At 45.5% G+C, this 20469-nt stretch overlaps 1 protein-coding gene across 1 annotated transcript in view; it reads left to right on the top strand.

Annotated features, from left to right (window-relative positions):
* RIMBP2 (RIMS binding protein 2) overlaps positions 1-20469 on the top strand; it is a 221928-nt gene that overhangs the window by 188826 nt on the left and 12633 nt on the right. Inside the window, exons 18-20 of the mRNA XM_060120952.1 lie at positions 1406-1509; positions 2634-2705; positions 9726-9860. Coding sequence (XP_059976935.1) covers positions 1406-1509; positions 2634-2705; positions 9726-9860 — 311 coding nt within the window. The remainder of the gene's footprint in view (positions 1-1405; positions 1510-2633; positions 2706-9725; positions 9861-20469) is intronic.

Raw genomic sequence — 20469 nt, 5'->3', positions numbered from 1 at the left:
CCCGTGAAATCCGCAATATTTAGCAGCACTGTACTTAACCTCTGGTTACCACTATACTTTGCTTCAAGGAAACATATGTCCTGCAGGTCCTGCAAAGGTGTGCTTGCTTATTTTAAATGAAAGCAGTGATTCTTCTGTGTTTTTTTTAATTTATTTATTTATTTTGGGCTGTGTTGGGTCTTCGTTTCTGTGCGAGGGCTTTCTCTAGTCGTGGCAAGCGGGGGCCACTCTTCATCGCAGTGCGCGGGCCTCTCGCTATTGCAGCCTCTCTTGTTGCGGAGCACAGGCTCCGGACGCGCAGGCTCAGCGGCCATGGCTCACGGGCCCAGCCGCTCCGCGGCATGTGGGATCTTCCCGGACCAGGGCGCGAACCCATGTCCCCTGCATCGGCAGGCGGACTCTCAACCACTGCGCCACCAGGGAAGCCCCGAAAGCAGTGATTCTTGACCAGGAGCTGAGGGCTGAATTTTGCACACCCACTGCAGGCCCTATACCTGCCGCAAGCCACTGCAAAGCCACGTAACTAACGTTAGTTGCTTTCAAAACACCTGCCTTTGAGAGTTTTCATTTCTATGTTTTGAATTCCAAAAATTCATTGTAGGTGAAAAGCAGCTGTGTTTAGAAGAAATGCTTCAATGCCGGCTTTCTCCAGGAGAAATATCATTTAGAACTCCAGACAACAGCGGGTTTGCCAGGGAGTTCGACAACCTGGGCCAGATCCCACGGTTCTCCACGGACCCTTCTTATAAACGGCTGTTTTCAGAGTTTTCGCCTCTGCTCTGCTCGGGGTTTCCTCTTCCCTCCCGGCTTGTGCTGCCGTGTGTGCTGGGATAGTGCCCTGGGGCTCCGTCTATGGCAGATCACAGCCAGGCAAGGGGAGGGGGCCTCCCCAGAGCCTTCCCCACAGGCGGCATCGTTTCGGGGGCAGCTGTTGAAAGCACAGTGGCAGGGCGCTGGAGGGGAAAGCGGTGGGAGGGACCCTTGCGATGGGTAGAGAGGGTGCCGCTTTCTATGGACTCTTGCTTCTCTTGATGCCAGGCCGGTGGCCGTGCCTCTGGTCTGAGCGAGAATGACTTGATTCTGTGGCTTCGCGGCAGCTACACGGGCAGCAGTTTTGACCCGGCGTTTGCGGGGCTTCCTGCGAGCGAGCTGCCAACCTCCAGCCAGCCCGGTGGTCCTGCCCGTGCTGCACCCACCCGGTGCCGGCCTGAACGGTTTAGATCGACTGTTGCAGAGGATCAGTCTAAGTGTCCCTTGTTCACGGATGTGCTGGAGAAAGGGGTGGGAGCTGCCCTGGCTTTGCTGGCACTAGTGCCCAGTGGTCGCCTTGGCCAAACTGGCCATCTGTGACCCGGCTCTGAAATCACTTCATGGTGTCTTTCTTCTTCTCCTGTGACGGGAACAGAGAGAAACAGAAGGAGCATCAGGCAGCCCTCGGTGGCGACACGGAGGATGGTTGCCCTGTACGACTACGACCCGAGGGAGAGCTCGCCCAACATCGATGTCGAGGTACCGGCCAAGCGCCCCACACCTCTGCTGACAGCACTGCTGCCTCCCTGCCTTCTCTGGACCCGTCCGAGGGCAGGGCTACCCGACCAGTAAATAGGGACCCAGGCAGGCAGGAGAGAGGTCGTGAGCCTGGTGACACGCTCAGGACATGGCAGCCACTGACATTGGGTTTCCCTGGACCAGCGCCGGGCAAGCCCTGTGACCCACACCTGGTGGTGATGGGTCGTCCTGGAGAGAGAAAGCAAAGTCCCCTGCATGTGGCCGCTGACCCTCATGGCCGCCACACACACATTCAAGGAAGATAGAGAAGAAAGGATGGGTGTTCTCCGTGCATGTAGTTTTGGGGTCCTAGGAACTTTGTGAAAACTGAAAAGGATTTGCCTTCAGAAATGAACGATTAGGTTTCCAGTCCGTGGGGCCGCTTTCTTAGATGGCGAGATGTGTACCGATCCCTGGTCCTCAGTATTTCTGTTCCGCCTGACGGGCGAGCAGCTCATGGCTCCGATTCAGAGCTCAGGTGTATTCACATCTCTACAGGCTCGATGCGCGTAGATGCCTGATGGCTCTTACGTGTGAACTTTAGTCCCTCTTTCCGCGTCGAGAGATAAAAATGCAGTTTTTTCTGGTATCCTCTGCTGGATTCTATGCACCCACCTCTAGCCTGGAGCCTGGCATAGAGTAGACACTTAATAAATAGACATTTAATTACTGATTTTTTTTTTTACACTCACTGAAAGGCTGTTTGTGCAATGGTCCCTACGCTGCAGAGAACATCTCCTTGAGGCTCCGGGTTTTTTAAGTTGACTATTTGGTTCTAAAGATGTGCCGCCAGCAGAACATGGGGACGACCTTGAATTCTGGCCGAGAATCAGAGCCCGGCAGCCCTTTTCTTGTAGGCTGGAGTCATCATGACATATCCTTACTTTCTAAGAGGCTAGGGACAGAGGCATTCATCAGATTTGTACCTTTCCTCCTTATTTGACTGAAAGAATAGGTTCATACCAAAATAATAAGAGAAAAAGAGAAATCATACCAGAAATCATGAAGAACTTTTTTTTTTTTTTTTTAAAAAGCAACTTCTGTCTCCAGGAGAACACTTTTAACTTTATGTTCTATCTCTACAGGCTGAACTTACATTTTGCACTGGAGATATTATTACTGTTTTTGGTGAAATTGATGAAGATGGATTTTATTATGTAAGTTTTGAAGCATCAAGTATATATATATATAATTTTGTTTGTCTGTTGTTTTCCCTGAAATCATGTATGAACTTTGTATGGCTTGCTGACGGGTTGGCTAATTTGCTTGTCTCCCTTCCTGAGGACATATACTATAGGACGGCAGTCGTGTAATCTTACACGACGGCAGTCGTGTAATCGTGAAGATTATTTTTGACATATACAAGCTGTCAGCAAAGGAAGGGTATTCACATGTTTACACTTAAAATTTCCTCCATCCAGACCTTTACCAAACAGTTTAATGTTCTGGATTACTTACTGCGTAGGTAATAAATACATTTTCAAATAGGAAAAGGGAGAAATACAAAGAAGCATAATTAATTAACTAAAAGCCTCCTCGCTGACCTCCTTCGCGCAGCCCTGTGGACCCAGCCTCTGGGGGGCAGTCGTGGCTCTACGCCGGCGCCAGCCTCCTGCCTTCTCATTCCCCTTCCCGTGGAGGAGCCGGTCTCCCGATAATCCCCGAGGAAGAGAAGGTGGTCATCTTGGCGGCTCCTGCCCGGCCAGACACCCACCGCTGTCCCCTGCCTTGGGAGTGGGGTCACCATCTTGCATCAGAGTCCAACCTTCCTCCTTTTTCTTTTCTTTTTCTAAAATAATCAAAGTAGCTGAGAAACTCTATGGCAGGTTTCCCTTGGGGTCAAAGGGATTTTACAAACTCAGGCCCACGTGGCCTTTCAAAGCTCTCTCCTCTGCGCAGTTTCTGAGTTTTAAGAGTATAGTTTTTAGTGAGACTATTCATACCGTTACCGACCAGGGTTCTCGGCCCCCTTAATCAATAGATATTGATCAGAGGCCAGACAAGAAATTCAGGCCAGGCTTTACTGGGGCCCCTGCTGCAGCGGGGGGAGCGGGAACCAGTAACAGGTTCCCTTGATCGCTCCCTGAGGGGGTGCGAGCTTGTTCCTTCTATGGGGTGAGGGTAGGGGTGGGTCCAGGGGTCGGGCTGGAGGCGTGGCTTAGGAGGTCTGCCCACCCCTTTGGTGGTGCTGAGTGCAGGGGGCATGCGCAGTGCCCTGCTTTTGCTCCTGACCCCCTGTTTTTGCTCCCAGCTCTTCAGAAGGGGCAGTTGGGTTTTTTTTTTTTTTTGGTCTTTTTGTACCTTGTTGTCCATAATTTGCCCCAACTGTGCATGCATGCGGTTATTCTTAGTCCCTTATAGTTTCTTTGTATTTTGTTGCTTGAGGAGATGACATCTGTCCAGGTACAAGCCCTGCAGCAAAGGGTCCCAGGTCCCAGGTCCCAGCCTGTCTCGATACTTTGTCCCGTATGTTGCAGATCGTTCTTTTCTAGGTCATTGTCTGCTTTGTAGCTTTTCCTTGTGTGTGTGTCCTTTTGTTACTTTGTTTTCCTTTCTGAAGCAGGAGTTCTAAATGCGTCCGTAGTCAGTTTCGTCTGCCCCTGGGAGTCATGCTTAAAAAGTCCTTCAAGGCGACTGATAGAAGTTATCTTACTTTGGTTCTTCACTTTTATAGCTTCATTTTCACATGTAAATCTCAAGTGTTTAACTTTATTTTTGATTTCTAATTGGAGAAACTAATGTCCCCACACCACTTATTAAATAATCCGACCTTTCTTCGCTGGTTAAAGATCCCATCTTTCTCCTATGAACTGCATTCCTACCTAGAGTGTTTCTGGACTTCAATGCTACTTGACACTATCTCAATTATTGTATTTTTATAATTCATTTTCATATTTGGGAGGAACCGTTTTTGTAGAGCCTGCCTACAACAAACCCATAGTATTTTGTTTAGAGGTGCGTTTAGCTTTTAGGTTAAACTGGGGGGAACTTGACATAATATTGTCTTCTGATTTGGACACATGGTGTGTCTGACATTTTTTAAGTTTTCCCTTTCATCTGTCAGAAGGTTCATGAATTTCTTCTTGCACATCCTTTTATATATCTTTCAAAGTTCATTCTTATGTTCTTGCTGTTATGATTTTTTTCTGGTATATATTTTACTGGTTATTTAGAAAATATGTTGGAAATGTGTGTGTGTGTATGTATCAGTGTGTGTATGTGTATGTGTGCAACGTACACGTGTGTGCATATGTGTACATGCATATGTACACGTGTACATGAATTGTATGTGCACGTGTATATTGTGTGTGCACGCATATGTGTGTTGCGTGTGCATGTTTATGTGTGTGTACTGTGTGCCCATTTATGTGCATGTGTGTTTATGTATGTGCGCGAGTATGCATGTGTGTGCATGTTTGTGTGTGTACTGTGTACCTATTTATGTGCATGTATGTGTATATATCGTGTGCCTATTTATGTGCACGTGTGTGTGCGTATGCATGTGTGTGTATATCATGTGCCTATGCATGTGCACGTGTGTGTGCGTATGCATGTGCGTGTATGTGTATATATCGTGTGCCTATGTATGTGCACGTGTGTGTATGTATGTTTGTGCATGTTTGCGTGCATGCATATGTATGCACTGTGTGCCTATTTATGTGCATGTGTGTTTATGATCCCCTGCAACTCTTTTTTCTGAATGCATTTATATCCATTGTCATCAGTTGGTTCTCTCGGGTTCCCCAAATCATGACATTTTGTCTTTTCTTCAGTATCTATCAGTCATCTCTTTTTATTGTCTTATTATTGCATCATTGAAAACAATTCTGAATGACAGGGACAGGGGATCCCTGACAGTCTGTATTTTAGTAGGAATATCACTAATCTTTACACTGTTATGTGTTAGGCTAGATTATCGATAAAGATAGGTGGTCTTTATCATGTTAAGCATCCTGTTTTTCATTTGCTGAACTTACTTTTTTTTTTGTCAGTATATTACTGACCATGGTGTACAACTATTTTTTTACAATTATTTTTAAAGCACTGGATTTGATTTGCTAACATTTTATTCAGAAGTTATATTTATATTCCAGAAATTATATTGATTTATATTTATTGGAGTATCTTTTTTTGTGGCTTTTGGTATCAGGATTATGCTAGAATTATGAATGAACTGGTAAGCTTCTAGTATTTTTCATGCTCCGAACAGATTAAAGGACATAGTTAAGGTCCTACAATTACATGAAGGTTATTACAACCTACCTAAAAATCTTATAGGTTCAGTGTCTTTTTAGGATGCAGTTGTACAAAAGTTTTCACTTGCTGAAATAATTATCTTCTTATTGAGTCAATTTTTAATACTTTATATATATTTAGAAAGCCATGCCTTTCATTTAGATTTTCAAACATATAGACAAAACTGGACATAGTATTTTCTGGTAATTTAAACATATTTTTCTAATATGATCTGCATGTTCCCATTCCTACACTGTTTTATCTACTTTATTTTCTTGAACAGCCTACCTAAATTTTATATGATAGTAGGAATCAGATCTAAATTGATATGTACACGTTTTAGTTCTTTCCACCAGATGGCTTTAGTATTATTTTGTTGGTCAAATTTGCTCAGTAGACTGCCCAGTGCAGTTATTTTTTATTTGGTAAACAAGAACCGCGGATACCTAACTTAATACCAAATATCTTAAATTTCGCCACACTTGCATTGTCTGACATCATGTGCAATCTTGAAAGCTCTCGAGAGAGCTAACTTGCAGCTATTTCATGGGACCTAGTCCTGTCATGTCTTCCTAGTCTCTCCTCGGTTCCACCACATCCCATAATGAACAGAGTGTAGACAGAGGGGCCTCTGCTGTCTACCTGGGCCTTCCCCTCCACAACTCACGGCATCCCCAGTGAAGTCCCTGCCTTGTCTCCAGTCATTTGAGACTCCCAGCACCCCACAATGCTTTAACCCTCATGCTGTGTTAGCCAGATGCTTGCACCGCCCAGTGTTTCAACACCCAAACTCTTAGATCATATACTTCGATAGGTCAGAGGGAAACAGGCCGTACAGTAGCATTCTAAGGTATTAAAGGAAGCAAAGGAGGAGAAGTGTGCAAGCGTGATGGGGCCTCGTGCTGACTGGGCATGGGGAAAAAGGGGCCGGGGTAGACTGTAACGTTTTCTGCCGCTCAGCCCAGCCCAGCGGATTCCAATCCTGTTCGAACTGTAAGGTCTTCACACGGTTCGTATCCGGCTTCAAACACAAAAGCAGTAGAAATGAGGCTTGAGGAGGAGCAGAGATCAGACTGTGAAGGGTCTGCAAGTGGGGGAGATGTTATTATGGTCAAGGGCTTTGCAAGTGGACCGTGTAAGGGAGGTGCGAGTCCCAAGAGGCCAGGCGACGGGCGATGGAACGGCCCAGGTGACGGGCAAGGGCCTGCACTGAGACGGTGACGGGGGAGGCTGACAGAGATAGGCTCGAGGCCGCGCAGGGCTCAGATCTGTAGCTGTGACATCTTCCAGGAGGGTCTGCAGATTCTGCCGCAGCCGATGGGTGCCCTTGGGAACACAGAAATGAGGACACGGTAGCGAGGAAAACACGGCTTAGAAACTATTGAGCTTGGGGCTACAGAGCCTCTCCAACGTGGAGGGGGACTCACGCAGGAGCGTGATTCTAGCGACCACGTCCTGTGCCGGGGTACGTGGCGGTGGACGCCAACAGTGAAGTCGTGTCGTGTGCACTTTTGACGTGTCATTTAGCAGAACTGTGCTGGGAGGCTCAAGAGAAGAGAGGAAACAATGAAGAGCACAGGCAGGTCCCTCCACCGCTGTATCGGGGAGCCCAGGGCAGGGCTCAGCCCGGGAGCCTGAACACGCAGGCCCCTGGCGGTCGTGGTTCACACAGGTGCCTCTTGAGATGTGAACACGGTGCTGATGGGGATGTGTGTGTGAAGCTGTGCCTTTTCATAGAATGTAGCCCCCACCACGAGCCAGCTGCTCCGTCTGGTGCTTGCCTCTGGAGCTGGAGGGAAAATCTGGCTGGTGGACCTACTGAGAGGTCTGGACTGGACAGACGTTCCAGCGCCTTTGCATATATACATGTTGTCTGCAAGCGCTGGCGTGGAAGAAATCACCAGGGAGACAGGTACAGCAAAAAGCAAAGCTGTCCTAGAAAGAGTGCCTAAGTAACACCAACGGAGAAAGACAAGCTAACGGTGGAGCCTGAGGAAGAAGGGCTGAAGCGGCCACAGGTAAACAGGAGGGCGGGATCTTCAGGGTCTAGGCAGAAGGAGCTGGTGGGCGACAGGGCACGTGGCTGTCGGGCTCAGGAGGGATTATCACACAGGAAGACATGGGGGGTACCTGGACCTGCCTCTTTTAAAAGAATTAATTTTAATTTTTAATTGTGAGAAAATACACATAATTTACCATCTTAATCACTTCTAAGTGTACAGTTCAACAGCGTTAAGTACACTCACACTGTCGTGCAACCGTCACCACCATCCATCTCCAGAACTCGTTCCATCTTGCAAGATTCACTCTGTCCCCATCAAACGCCAAGTCCCCACTGTCCCCTCCTGCTGGCGTCCACCCGTCTCCTTTCTGTCTCTAGACTCTGACTGCTCTCCGGACCCATGTAAGTGGAATCACGCAGTATACGTCTGCTTATGACCCTTCACTTAGCATAATGTCCTCAAGGTTCGTCTCTGTTGTAGCATAGGTCAGAATATCCTTCCTTTCTTAAGGCTGAATAACCCTCCACTGTACCACATTTTGTTTATCCATTCACCCGCTGATGCACAGCTAGGTTGCTTCCATCCTTTGGCTATTGTGAAGAATGCTGCTATGAATATAGGTACACAATTCTCTCTTCAAAATTCTGCTTTCAGTTCTTCTGGGTAAACACCCAGAAGTGGAATTGTTGGATCATATCATATGGTAATTCTATTTTTAATTTTTTGAGGAACCACCGTACTGTTTCCTCCATAGTGGCTGTACCGTTTCACAGTCCCACCAACAGTGCACAAGGGTTCCAATTCTTCCGTATCTACACCAACATTAAAATGTTTATAGTGGCCATCCTAATGGATGTGAGGTGGTGTCTTGAGGTTTTGATTTACGTTTCCCTAATGAGTAGTGATGCTGAGCATCTTGTATGTGCTACTTAGCCATCTGTCTTTTTCTTTTTTTTTTTTTGAGAAATGATCTGTTCAAGTCCTTTGCCCACTTTTTGATTGGGTTGTTTATTTTGTTAAGTTGTAGAAGTTCTTTATATATCCTTTATAACCCCTTACTAGATATATGACTTGCAAGCATTTTCTCCCATTCACTCTGTTCATCACGTTCCTGGATGCACAGTTTTTCATTTTGATGCTGTAGGCTGTCTTTCAAGTTGCCACCATCTCCTACACCTACTGGACAGAGAAACACACTCCCAGGTTGTCTGGGGCCAGTTTTGAGCTTGGTTTTGGGTTCTGTGGGGCAAGGTGGCACTGGGGGGGTTGATGTGGTGGGCTGTGAGCTGCTCGGGACTGATGTCCAGTGGGCAGTTGGAACTGTGTTCCATGCACGGACACGTGACTGCGTAGAAAGGTCCAGAAGGATATATACCGACCTGAAGCAGTCACCTCGAGGAGGTGCCAACGCCTTCACCTTCCCCTCTTGGGTGCATTCTTACAGCGAGGCTGTAGCGACGCACAGGATGAAAGATACCAGGTGGAACCGGTCGGCCCCCTCAGTCCTGCCCCCGCATGTGACACCCGCCCCCACTCCCCTCTCTCAGTGCACCCAAGCAACGCTATTTGTGCAAGCTCCCGTGGGACTCAGAGGTTGGTCAGGGCTGAGGACCTCTAAGTGAGGTGCTCCCCAGGACTGTTCCTAAGCGTGCCTGACCCTGAGAACCACCCAGGCCCCTTGGCCAAAACAGGTCCTCAGCTCCGCTCCAGACAGGCCAGCTCGAGACCTCAGGGCAGGCGCCGGGACCCTGCGCTTCGAGCACGTGGCCGAGCTCACTCTTGTGGTCAGGGGAGTCCGGGAGCACTGGCGTCCCGGTCTGTCTGCCACTTCTGAGCCAGAAGAAACTCGCTGCTCTGAGCTGTACTCCTTTACCTGAAGCAAGAAGCAGGTTTCTGGAAAAAGAGAGTCAATTGTGCTTCTCACCCCTGTGTTTTTAGGGGGAGCTTAATGGGCAGAAAGGCCTCGTACCCTCCAACTTCCTAGAAGAAGTACCTGATGACGTAGAAGTCTATCTTTCTGACGCGCCGCCCCACTACCCGCAGGACACGCCGACGCGCTCGAAGACGAAAAGGGTAAGCACGTGTGTTCAGCACTTTTAACCCCTGTCCCACTCCGCCACAGACAGTCTACTGCAGTCTCTGCATTGCTTTTTATGTCTTAGGTCGAAAAGCATATACCCTGAATTTTTCCTCTGCCCTCCCATGGGGGTTGTGCCTAAAAATTCCTAATTCCAAATCAAGTTTACTTGTTTCACCAAAATGCCCCTTTCAATCTAATCAGTCTGCTTTGCTCACAAAGGAACTTGCCATCCTACGTCACAGACGCACAGTCCAGTTTAAGAGTGAAACGGGGATGGCGATAGTCCTTAGACTCGGTGGGCAGTAATGGTTATTCGCCCTGTCAGGGTTTTAACAGATCTTCTCAACAAAGGTCAAAGAACTTCTCAGCCATATATAACTGTCAGATTACATTTGTTTGGTGTCTCATTTTTATTTTATTTCATCACTGCGAGTTTTTATATATTATATTTTTATATATATTTTATTTCTTTGCTCATCTGCTTGGAAACAGAAGAAGAGTGTGCATTTCACCCCTTAATCAGGCAATGTAGCCTTCACGTAAGTGAGCAACTGAAGATACCTGTAAACATAGCAACCTAAGCTACCTGCAGTGGACCAATGCGGTAGACTTAAGGCTTCACTGGGGGGCTAAAAAAAAGAAGAAATATGTCTCAAAAACTCACTGGACCTAAAGTGTTATTGGTCTCAGTTGTAAAGCAACTGAATTTGTAGAGAAATAAATCAGCTTTGATAATCATTTCCTACGATTTACGTTAAGAATATTTGGAAGAGGCCAACATTGGGAACATATTTCTTAACAGGCTAATTGTTTGTTTACACAGTGTTCCAATGTCTAGTCATAATTCAAGCTGCATATTGCATTGTTAGCCACTCTTGGGAAAAGCACAACCTAATAAAATGTTTCCTCTGGAAATTTTACCTAAAAAAAACCCCGCAACTCAAGATCGAGCGGATGAGTAGTGAACACGAGGTGATCTAGAGTTGCCTCTGAACGCTCCCCATGCTGCCTGGAATGGCAGGCAGCTTTTTCTTAAGTGACCGTCCCTCTACCTTACGGGAGAGCTGATGCGTCTCCTCAAAGCACAAGCAAGTGTCCTGAACACGCAGGCGTTTGGCTGGAAGACTGCTTTGTTGGTATACCAATGCAATACCAAGTTTAATGAAACATGCAGCTCAAATGATTGCATTAGATGGAATAGATGGTATCTTCAGGTGTACTTTGGGATGATTTAGTAGGTGTTCTCCATTAGAATTAGACCCTGATTTTAAATCCAAGGAAGCTTGAAGCCCCTGGGCTCCTGTCTGCCTGATGAATAACGAGTCCTCGTATTAGAAAGAGCTTTGCTCTGGTAGGGTAAGGGAGCAAGAGGAAAGGTGGTGTTATGTAATCGCAGGCATGCATGCGACCGTAAACGCGGGTGAGCCCACGTCGTCATGCCCGCGTTAGAATACAGTTCCGCTCCTGCGAGGCACCGGGAAGCACTCGAGTGCACGGAAACCCTACCATGTGCTCTGTATCGACAAAAACGCACCTTTAATACCTTGGAAATGATGAGAGCGTACAATAAGGGCCTTTAAGCTTTCTTTGATTGAAATTAAGGTTCATTTTATTTTTTTTATTTATTTTTCTTTCAACCGGTGCGCCATCTCCAGTATTTCTCTAGTATACTAACCCAGGAATGTACTCAACGTCAGGATCTCACATGCCCAAGTAGTTTTCAAATTCGAAATTCCCCTTAAGAACTTTTGCTTTTAAGATTACTGACGGGTACTCAGCCAGTCGTACTCTCTACCTAATTCAAAATGACTCCTTCTTCCTGCTTCTGGTCTTAAGTTACAAAGTCAGTGATTACCCAGCTCTGTGTTGCCAGAGCAATGGCCACTCCCTCCCCTGAACACAAAGAAACCGAAAACCCCACACTGCTGGCCCTCTGTCTGGGGGCCCTCAGACACCCCCCCTCTGAGCTATGCCGTGGGAGGGCCGTGTGCCTCTCACGGGATACTTCAACCCTTCAGAGAAGAAACGAACCACGCTCACCTTGCCTGGTGGGAAGCGGGGCCGTGTGGCGTCACTGATGCTGCGCGGCGAGCGGAGGGGTGCTGCCGGCGCTCGCGCACTCAGTGACCTGTACCAATGTGCCTACTAGGTTCCTCCTGAGGGTTCAGGTACAGCCAGGAGAGTACCATCTCCCACAGCCCATCTCCATTCTGGGCCACCTACGTCATCTATGGGTACTGGTAGTCCTGGGAGAGGCAGGGAAATGTCCTCGAGAAAGAAAAAGGGGCTGCTTTCCAAAGGCAAGAAACTGCTGAAAAAGCTGGGTGCAGTGAAATGATTCACGTGCTTCCGGACAACTTCCAAATCTATGTAATTTTCTTTAATTCCAAACTAGGGCTTTCATGACTCAAGTACTTCCTAAAAAACCAATCTTCTCCCCTGACACCAGTAGAGAAATGCTCTTTGCACTACCGTCCACTTTAAACCCAGCGCCAGGACACAGAGCTGCTGGTACTCCCGCCGGGCCTCCGCGCCCATCGCTCTTGTTATTGCCGGGCCCTGGCGGGAGCTGGGCTGTCTCGTGAGCACACAGGGCGGCCAGTAGCTCTTTGTAGCTCACTCCCTACCTGGGGCCCCAGCCTTTGTGCATTTGTCATCTGCCCTTGAAGGAATGATTCCAACCTCGCTCCCTTTTCAAAAATGCTTGCCTCATGACGCATAACTCTCACTTGAACTCTGGTCTTGAAATTCCTAGTTTAACCGCCTTGATGTCCTGCCTTATAAATGCACAGTGATCTGTACTGTCCAATAAAAGCTACAGTGTACACGTTGTATGTGTTGTGCATTCAGTGCCCTCCACCCTCACAGACACAGTGCTTTGAGACCAAGTTGCACAGGCTGTGCAATGATAAGATCCTGGTTTTCTGTCTTTCGAAGCAAGCCAGGCGACACACAGGAAATGTTTACTTATTCAAATCATTTAAAAAAGAGGAGAGGAAGTAACTTTGGTAAAGTACCACTACTCCAACCTGCCAAAAAGCTGGTAATATTCATTGCTTTCAGTGTTACATTTTGTGGCATATGGACTTACGTTACTTTCATTATTTGTCAAAATGCCATACACAGATAATCAACAATGAACAGCCTACACGTAAAGCAATCCACATAAGCCACACCGAAAACATACTAACTTTAAGTCTGTTCAAAATGACTCCACACCAGTCTTCACCATTGGCACCCGAACAACAACAACAAAGATTTACAGAGTTGCTGGCAGATGTATTTGATGGTTACTATTTTGTAATTCTTGTCCACTTGTAAATTGTTTTTACTCTTTATACATACTTTTCAGACTGCCTTTCTTTTGTAATTTATGGGAGGTTTATAAATGAATGATGACGCTTTCCCCATTGTGTCTTCAAAAACTATATTGTAAATTGTAATATAATAGTATGTGGTAGATTTATTAAAAGGAAATTACTCAATGTGTGGTTAAGTTCTGTGTGGGTGTGTGCATGTGTACAGCTAGTGTAAAATATTTTATAGAAATAAAATTTCTTATTTTATACAACGCCATTTATTCTGTGTTTGTTTTGAACGCTTTTTTTTTTTTAAATCATAGCAGCATAACTGAATTCCTTTCTCCTATACGTACAAGAAAAACTCTATAACGTTACCTTTTCTGGCAGTACTTTTGTTCTAAAGCAATTCTGACCTGGGAGTCATTTACAAAGTGCCGTCACTCTCGCATTGTTGGTGACGATCCACTCAGTGGCAAAAGAAAGGTGCTACGCCTGAGTGTTTCTTGTGAAATACTCACGTGCAGCAAAGATGTCGAGAGTGAGTTCAAACCATATTCATAACATCTCCCTTTGGCAACTCCAGAATTCAAATGATCTGAATAAAGAGCTACACCAGCTAAATATAATAAAACACAACTTAATTTTTCAAATACAAAGCATTTTCCTGAAATCCTTAATTATTTTAAAATTCTCCCAATAATAGGGTTTATTATCATTAAGAGGTAAAACCAACGTGCAAGGTGAAAATATAATTCAAATGCATAACTTTATGAAACTGTATACAAGTATATAAAATAACTGCTATCATAATGTCATTCACGTCGAACTATGTTTTCACCTAACGCATTTACAAAAAAGGTTATGTTTGAATAATTGATGACGGAGAAATACTGCATGATCTCACTCATACGTGGAACCTAAAACAGTCAAAAACACTTAGAAGCAGAGGGTAGGATGGTGGTTGCCAGGGGCTGAGGGTGGGGGAAATGGGGAGATGTGGGTCAAAGGGCACAAAGTTTAAGTTACACAAGATGATATCAATTCTGGAGATCTTAAGTTAAAAAAAAAAAAAGCTGAAATGCTAGATTAAATGGAATGTCTTTAATTTAAAAATATTCCAGTTTAAGAAATACCAGTATAAGAAATTAAAGTCCACACAACAGTGTGAATGTACTTAACGCAACTACACACTTAAAAATGGTTGAAATGGTAAGCTTTATGTTACATATACTTTACCACAGTAAAAAGAAATTAATGACAGTTTCTCCAAAAACATAAAATAAAATAAAATCAGTAAAAGTAGCCAGGATTGAATGTTTTGAACACATTTACAAATTTCCTAAAATATGAAAATGTAGGCAAGCCCAAAGTGATAATGAACTGGACTTACTAGCTTTGGTGAATACTATGAAACATTTAAGGAATACATACGGCCCACTGTACACAAATTCTTCCAGAGAAGAGAGAAGAAAGAAAAATGCCCAAACTCATGAGGCCAGCATTATCCTGATACCAAAACTAGGCAAAGACATTGTAAGAAAACTACAGACCAATAGCATCATGAATGTAGATTAAAAAAAAAAAATCCTTGACCAAACATTAGCAGATTGAATCCAACAATATATAAGGATGATACACTATATTTAACTGTGGTTCAACCCAGGAATGAAGGTTGGTTGAACACGCTGAAGAAAAATCAATGTGTTTTACTGTATTAACAGAACAAAAGAGAAAAGCTACCCAGTCATTTCAATAAATGCAAGGAAAGCACTGGACACAATCAACAACTGTTCAGGAAACCAGGAAAAGAAAGGAATTTACCTCAACTTGGTAAAGTTAACAGTCAACACACATAACGATGAAAGACTGACCACTTGCCCTTTCTGTCAAAAACAAGACAAGGACGTCCACTTGACTACTTGTATTCAACACTATACTGGAGTTTCTAGCCTTGCAATAAGGCAAGAAAAGTCATACACTTTTGAAAGGAAGAAGTAAAACAGTCTTTATTTGCAGATGACATGACTTTATGCAGAAAATGTTAAGGGGTATCTACAAAATGCGGTTAGTACTAATATGTGGATTTGGCAAGGTGACAGGGTACAAGGTCGACATACAAAAGTCAATTGTATTTCTGTATAAATTGCATATTTTGTATCACTCTCCCCAGCAGGGAACAATTAGACAGAAGTTAAAATATAGATATAACTGATATAAAATAAAGGAAGAAATCAACATAAGCAGTTATAGTAGGATCAAAAACATGAAATTCTTAGGGACAAATTTAACAAAATACATACAAGATTTATATACTGAAGAATGTAAAACATTGCCTAAGACTATGAAAAAGCTCCTAAATAGAGATATAAGAGATGTTAATGGCTTGGAAGATTCAGTATTGTTAAATGCCAGTTTCCTCCCGGTAAATCTACTGATTCTGTGAAATGGCAGTCAAGATTCCAGCAGGCTTATTCCAGAAATTGATAAACTGAATAAAAAATTATACAGAAATGCAAACGACCTAGAATAGTCAAACCCATTTTGAAAAAGATGGACAAGGGGGAAAGACTAACGTTGCCTAATTTTGAGACTTACTGTAAAGCCACAGTAATCAAGGCAGTGGTGTTTGTATGTAAAACACAGCTATATAGAAATAAAGATACATATAAATCAATGGAACAAACAGATGCTTACATATATAGTAAGTTCATTTTCAACAAAGGTGCCAAAGCAATTCAACAGGGGAAATATGGTATTTTCCAGAAATTCTGCAGAAAGAAGGGGGATTCATAGGAGGGAAAACTGACTCTTACCTCATATGATACACAAAATTTAACTCAGAACACAGCCCTAAATGAAAATGTTAAAACTATAAGACTTCTAGAAGAAAACACAGGAGAAATTTGGCTAGAAAGATGTCTTATACAGGACACGAAAAGCACAAATTATAAGAGAAAAAACCCCTGATAACTGGACTCCATCGAATTTAAAAATATCTTCTCTTTGATACTTAAGAAAGCAAAACAAGAAGCCAGCAACAGAGAGGAAACATTCATAGTGCATATATCTGACAAAAGACTTTTACCCAGAATACACAAAAGAAATTTTACAATTCAATAAGACCAACCAGTTTAAAAGATAATATGCAAAAGGTCTGAACAGCTACTTCATAGAAGCTATAAGAATGGCTAATATGCACACACAAAATGCTCAGTATCATTAGTCAGCAGGGAAATGCAATTAATAATCCAAGTGAGATAACATTACACACCCACTAAAATGGAAAGACTGACATCATCAAAGATTGGCGAGGATGTGGAGCAACTGGAACTCTCATGCACTGGAGGGGAGAACAGAAAAGCGTCCAGTCACTTGTCAGCTTGTCAGCTAATTATAAAATCAGAGACACTTAGCATGCAGATCCAGCAATTCTACTTCTATGTATTTACCCAAAAGAAAGAAAAACTGTGTCCATACAAAGGCCTGAACAGAATTTTTCTAGAGTTTATAATAGCCCCAAATAGGAAGCATCCAAAATACCCATCCGTCCACAGTGAATCAACAATGTGAAGTATGACCTTACAGTGGAACCCTGCTTAAGCAAACCAACCAACCAGACAATTAAACAGGTTAACTTCTGAAGCCCTCAGAGCAGAAGCAGCCAGGCGCAGAGGAGTTCATGAACCGTAGGATTCCGTTCACACGAGACCAGAGGAGGTCAAAGGCAGACCGTGGCTGCTTGGGGGAAAGGTGGGAAGGGCTGTTTGCAAAGAAGCAAGAAGGAACCTTCTGTGGGAGGGAATGGACATTTTTCTAAATCTCGATGGTGGCAGAGACACTGGAGTGTATAAAATGATCAAAAGCTCATCAAGTTGCATTCACTTACATGTAAATCACAATAAAGTTGATTTAGAACAATGGCATGTAAGCTGGATAGGAGGGAACAGGATTCGAGTGCTCAAAGGCTCGTGTGTCGTCCAGAAAGAAGGTATCTATACCACCCCTATCCCCCAGCCTCACAGGCCCCTGAGGCCAGACGGGAAGAGGCTGACCCCCAACAGAAAGGGTGAAAGCATGCAACTCCTCAGTCAGGTGCCTCGTAGCCCAGGAATGATCCCCTACGGGCTGCCTGCTTCCTGGGCAGGTGCAGTCTCTGCTCACCGCAGGGCCAGGAGCCAAGTGCCTGCCTGTGCTAGGGCAGCCCTGCCGCACCACAGCTGAGGCCATACCCCCTCCAAAGGGCTCCCTCCTGCCACACCTGACCAAGCCTCGCACAGGGAGCATATGGGCAAAGATGGACTGGGCAGGACCTCCTTTTCCAGGTACCCACGAAGAAAAGAATCCAGTGGCAGAACATCCGGTCCTGAGGTGTGGCCAGAAGCTGGGACTTAGGATCCAGGTTTCTCGGAAGCCTGACTGGTTGCTACCCACATGGATGATTTCGCTTCTTTGCCTCGTATAGTATTACTCCAGCTGTTGCTAAGACTGCTGAGTGTTCCTATGTCCAAGTCCCAGGCCAAGAGTCTCACTTATGAGAACCGGGTAGGGGCTTGCCATTAGGAGCTTTTAAAGCCCTCTGGTGACCAGAACACACAGCCCAGGACGAGAACCACTGCGGAGTATACAGGGCTCCCTTGACATTAACATGCATAAGAAGTACAGGGGCTGGTTGACTGAGTTAAGTTACATTAGTTATTTGTCCTTTCAATAAACATCTGAGAACCTGTTACGTGCCAGACATTGATCAAGACGCTCGGAGACAACAGTGGACAAGACACAAAGATTCCTGCCCTCCTGGATCCCTGGAATCATTTGCATTCTAGTGGGGGAGCAGAGTAGAAAAAGCACAACAAGTAATATGCTACTGATACCAGCAAAGCTGGAGAGAGCAGAAAGGCTATGTCTCTGCCTGTGGGATGCTGAAAATTTAGAAAGTGGTCCCTCTGCTGGTGACATCTTAGCTGACCTGAAGGAGCATGTGGAAGTCTGGGCCCGGAGCAGCAGCAGAGGTCCCGGGGCAGGACGCGGGCACCTGGGCGGCACGACGCCACACCCTGGCAACGACTGTCTTCCCGAGGTGGGAACCCACCGCACGACGAGCAGGTGTGCGACTTGATCACTTTGTTGCAAAAGGACCACTTTAGGAGGCTGTGGTAGTGATTCAGAGACAGTGGTGGCTTGGAAGAGGGGACAGGAACAGTGGCTGGATATTCATGATCTTTTGAAGGCAGAGCTTATAACACTTACCGAGGAACCCAAAGTGTGACACGAGAAAGACAGGACTCAAGGAAAGATGCCAAGGGTTTTGGTCTGAACATCTGGGAAAACGGAGCTCCAATTAACTGAACTGGGGCAGGTCTGAGAGAAATCACAGTTCAGTTCCAGGCATACTGAATGATTCAACCAGAGGTTCTCACAGTGTGGCCAGGGGACCCCTGGGGTACCCTGCGACTCCTCCAGGGTTCTGTGGTCAAAACTCTTTTCCTGCTGTGGCCAGAGCTGACTCCAGATTCTTGCCCAAAGGCTGCCAACCCCTCCCTTAAACAGGAACTAACATGTCTCTTTGAGTCACAGGGTCCCAAACAAAGTAACGAAGCAACATGAAGAGAAAAACAAAACCCAGCGAGAACCAGCTAGAACCAAGATGGCAACGAATGTGACCTTCAACAGACCCGGAGTCTCATCTACGTTGTTTTTACTGCATCAGCTACTAAGTGACATACCTACCAGCGGCCATGACCAGAAGTTGCCGACCAAAAAAGGACAGAAAAAGGGTGGCATCCCATTTCAGGGAAACCCCCCCCCCGAAGAACAATGCAAATGCCTCCCCACCATCAGCCTCGCTCCTCCCCGCACTGTCCTTATTCTTTACAATCAAATCCCCCTCGCCACGTGAGCATGAGTGAGAGGTTGACCTGTGAACTAAATTCCCACTTCTCCATTCTTTGGCCACTGAATAAAGCTTGCATTGCACCGATCTCAGGTTCAGTTTTGGTTTTGGCTGTGTGAACCCTAACGGAAAAGCACCTTCCCTGCCAAGGCAGAGGGTCTTGGCTGGGCTAGGACCAGAGTAGGGGACCACAGGACCTGATTTGTTAACACTGAGGCCATCTGCCTTTTTCGTTCGTGTTCTCTCACGAGTGTACAGTATTTTCTAGAGGCTTCATGACATGACGACAGCATCAGTCTAACAGTTAATGGAATGTGGGTTTCCGTATCGTTTTTAAAATACAATTTCTAATATACAATTAATAAATATAACCCACATAAACAAAACCTCTCTGGGTCCTCAGCAAGTTAAGAGGATAAGGAAGTCCTTAGACCAAAGAGCTTGAGAGCCACTGTATCAGACACTCGGACACATCTGACTGTAGGAGGCCAGGGCTGGAGATGTGAATTGGCAGCATTTTGACAGAAATGAGTTATGAGACTGAATGGAATTCCCGAGGGAGGAGGAGTAGAAAGAAACTCTTTTCTTCCTGCTTCTCAGAGACCCTGCTTCTGAGCCTGGAGGCACTCCAACATTCTCAAGTTAGGGAGACCAGGAAGAACCAGCGAGAGACTGAGAACCCCGGGAGGCAGGGGGGGCGGGTCTCAGACAGAGGCTGCGGGCTGGAGCTCCCACGGGACTTCGGCCGCAGGCAGCACAGGGTGCTGGGAGGGGCAGCGTGACCTGGAGCAGAGGCGCTGCGGCCCAGGGAGCCACCACCGCGCTACAAGGCAGCAGCACGTGGCCTCTCCACTGACTTCACCACTTCCGAATTTTAACATTTCTCTCTTTTTCACCCTGGATTTTTAAACGATTTAACTGGGTTGGAATGGTGAATGCAAACAGACCTAAACCAAGCCCTTGAAATACTGTATCTGAATGACAATATTATGGCTACATGAAAGAATTACACCTCAAAAATCCACAAACTTCTGAAGATTCATATCATAGCATCAGGCTGAAACTGATGTTGAAACAGACTTTCTATTCAACCCAGAGACAACAAAGACACTATTTCCCGACAGAAATTCCGGAATCCTCAAACAAGATTTCTATGAGCTCTAAGGAACAGCACGTAAAACTAACAGAAAGCTTCAATGAGGGGCACGTTTTTGGAGTTTTGAGGGGAAAGAAACCCCGTGTACCCAGAAAAAACTGGGCAGATTACCCGTCGTAATGCACTTGAGGAACCGCCCCCAAAAAACTGCTTCTCACCTAAGGAACTGCCAGGTTGGATGGGTCAGACCAGGCACTGAGAAGGGAGAACCTGAAGCGTCCCTAATGCTGAGGCCTTCAGAAGTAGAACTCGGG

This window comes from Lagenorhynchus albirostris, chromosome 14, assembly GCF_949774975.1.
Source record: "Lagenorhynchus albirostris chromosome 14, mLagAlb1.1, whole genome shotgun sequence".
Taxonomy (NCBI): Eukaryota; Metazoa; Chordata; class Mammalia; order Artiodactyla; family Delphinidae; genus Lagenorhynchus; species Lagenorhynchus albirostris.
The sequence above is the reverse complement of the archived record's forward strand: the minus strand, read 5'-3'. Positions and strand labels throughout refer to the sequence as shown.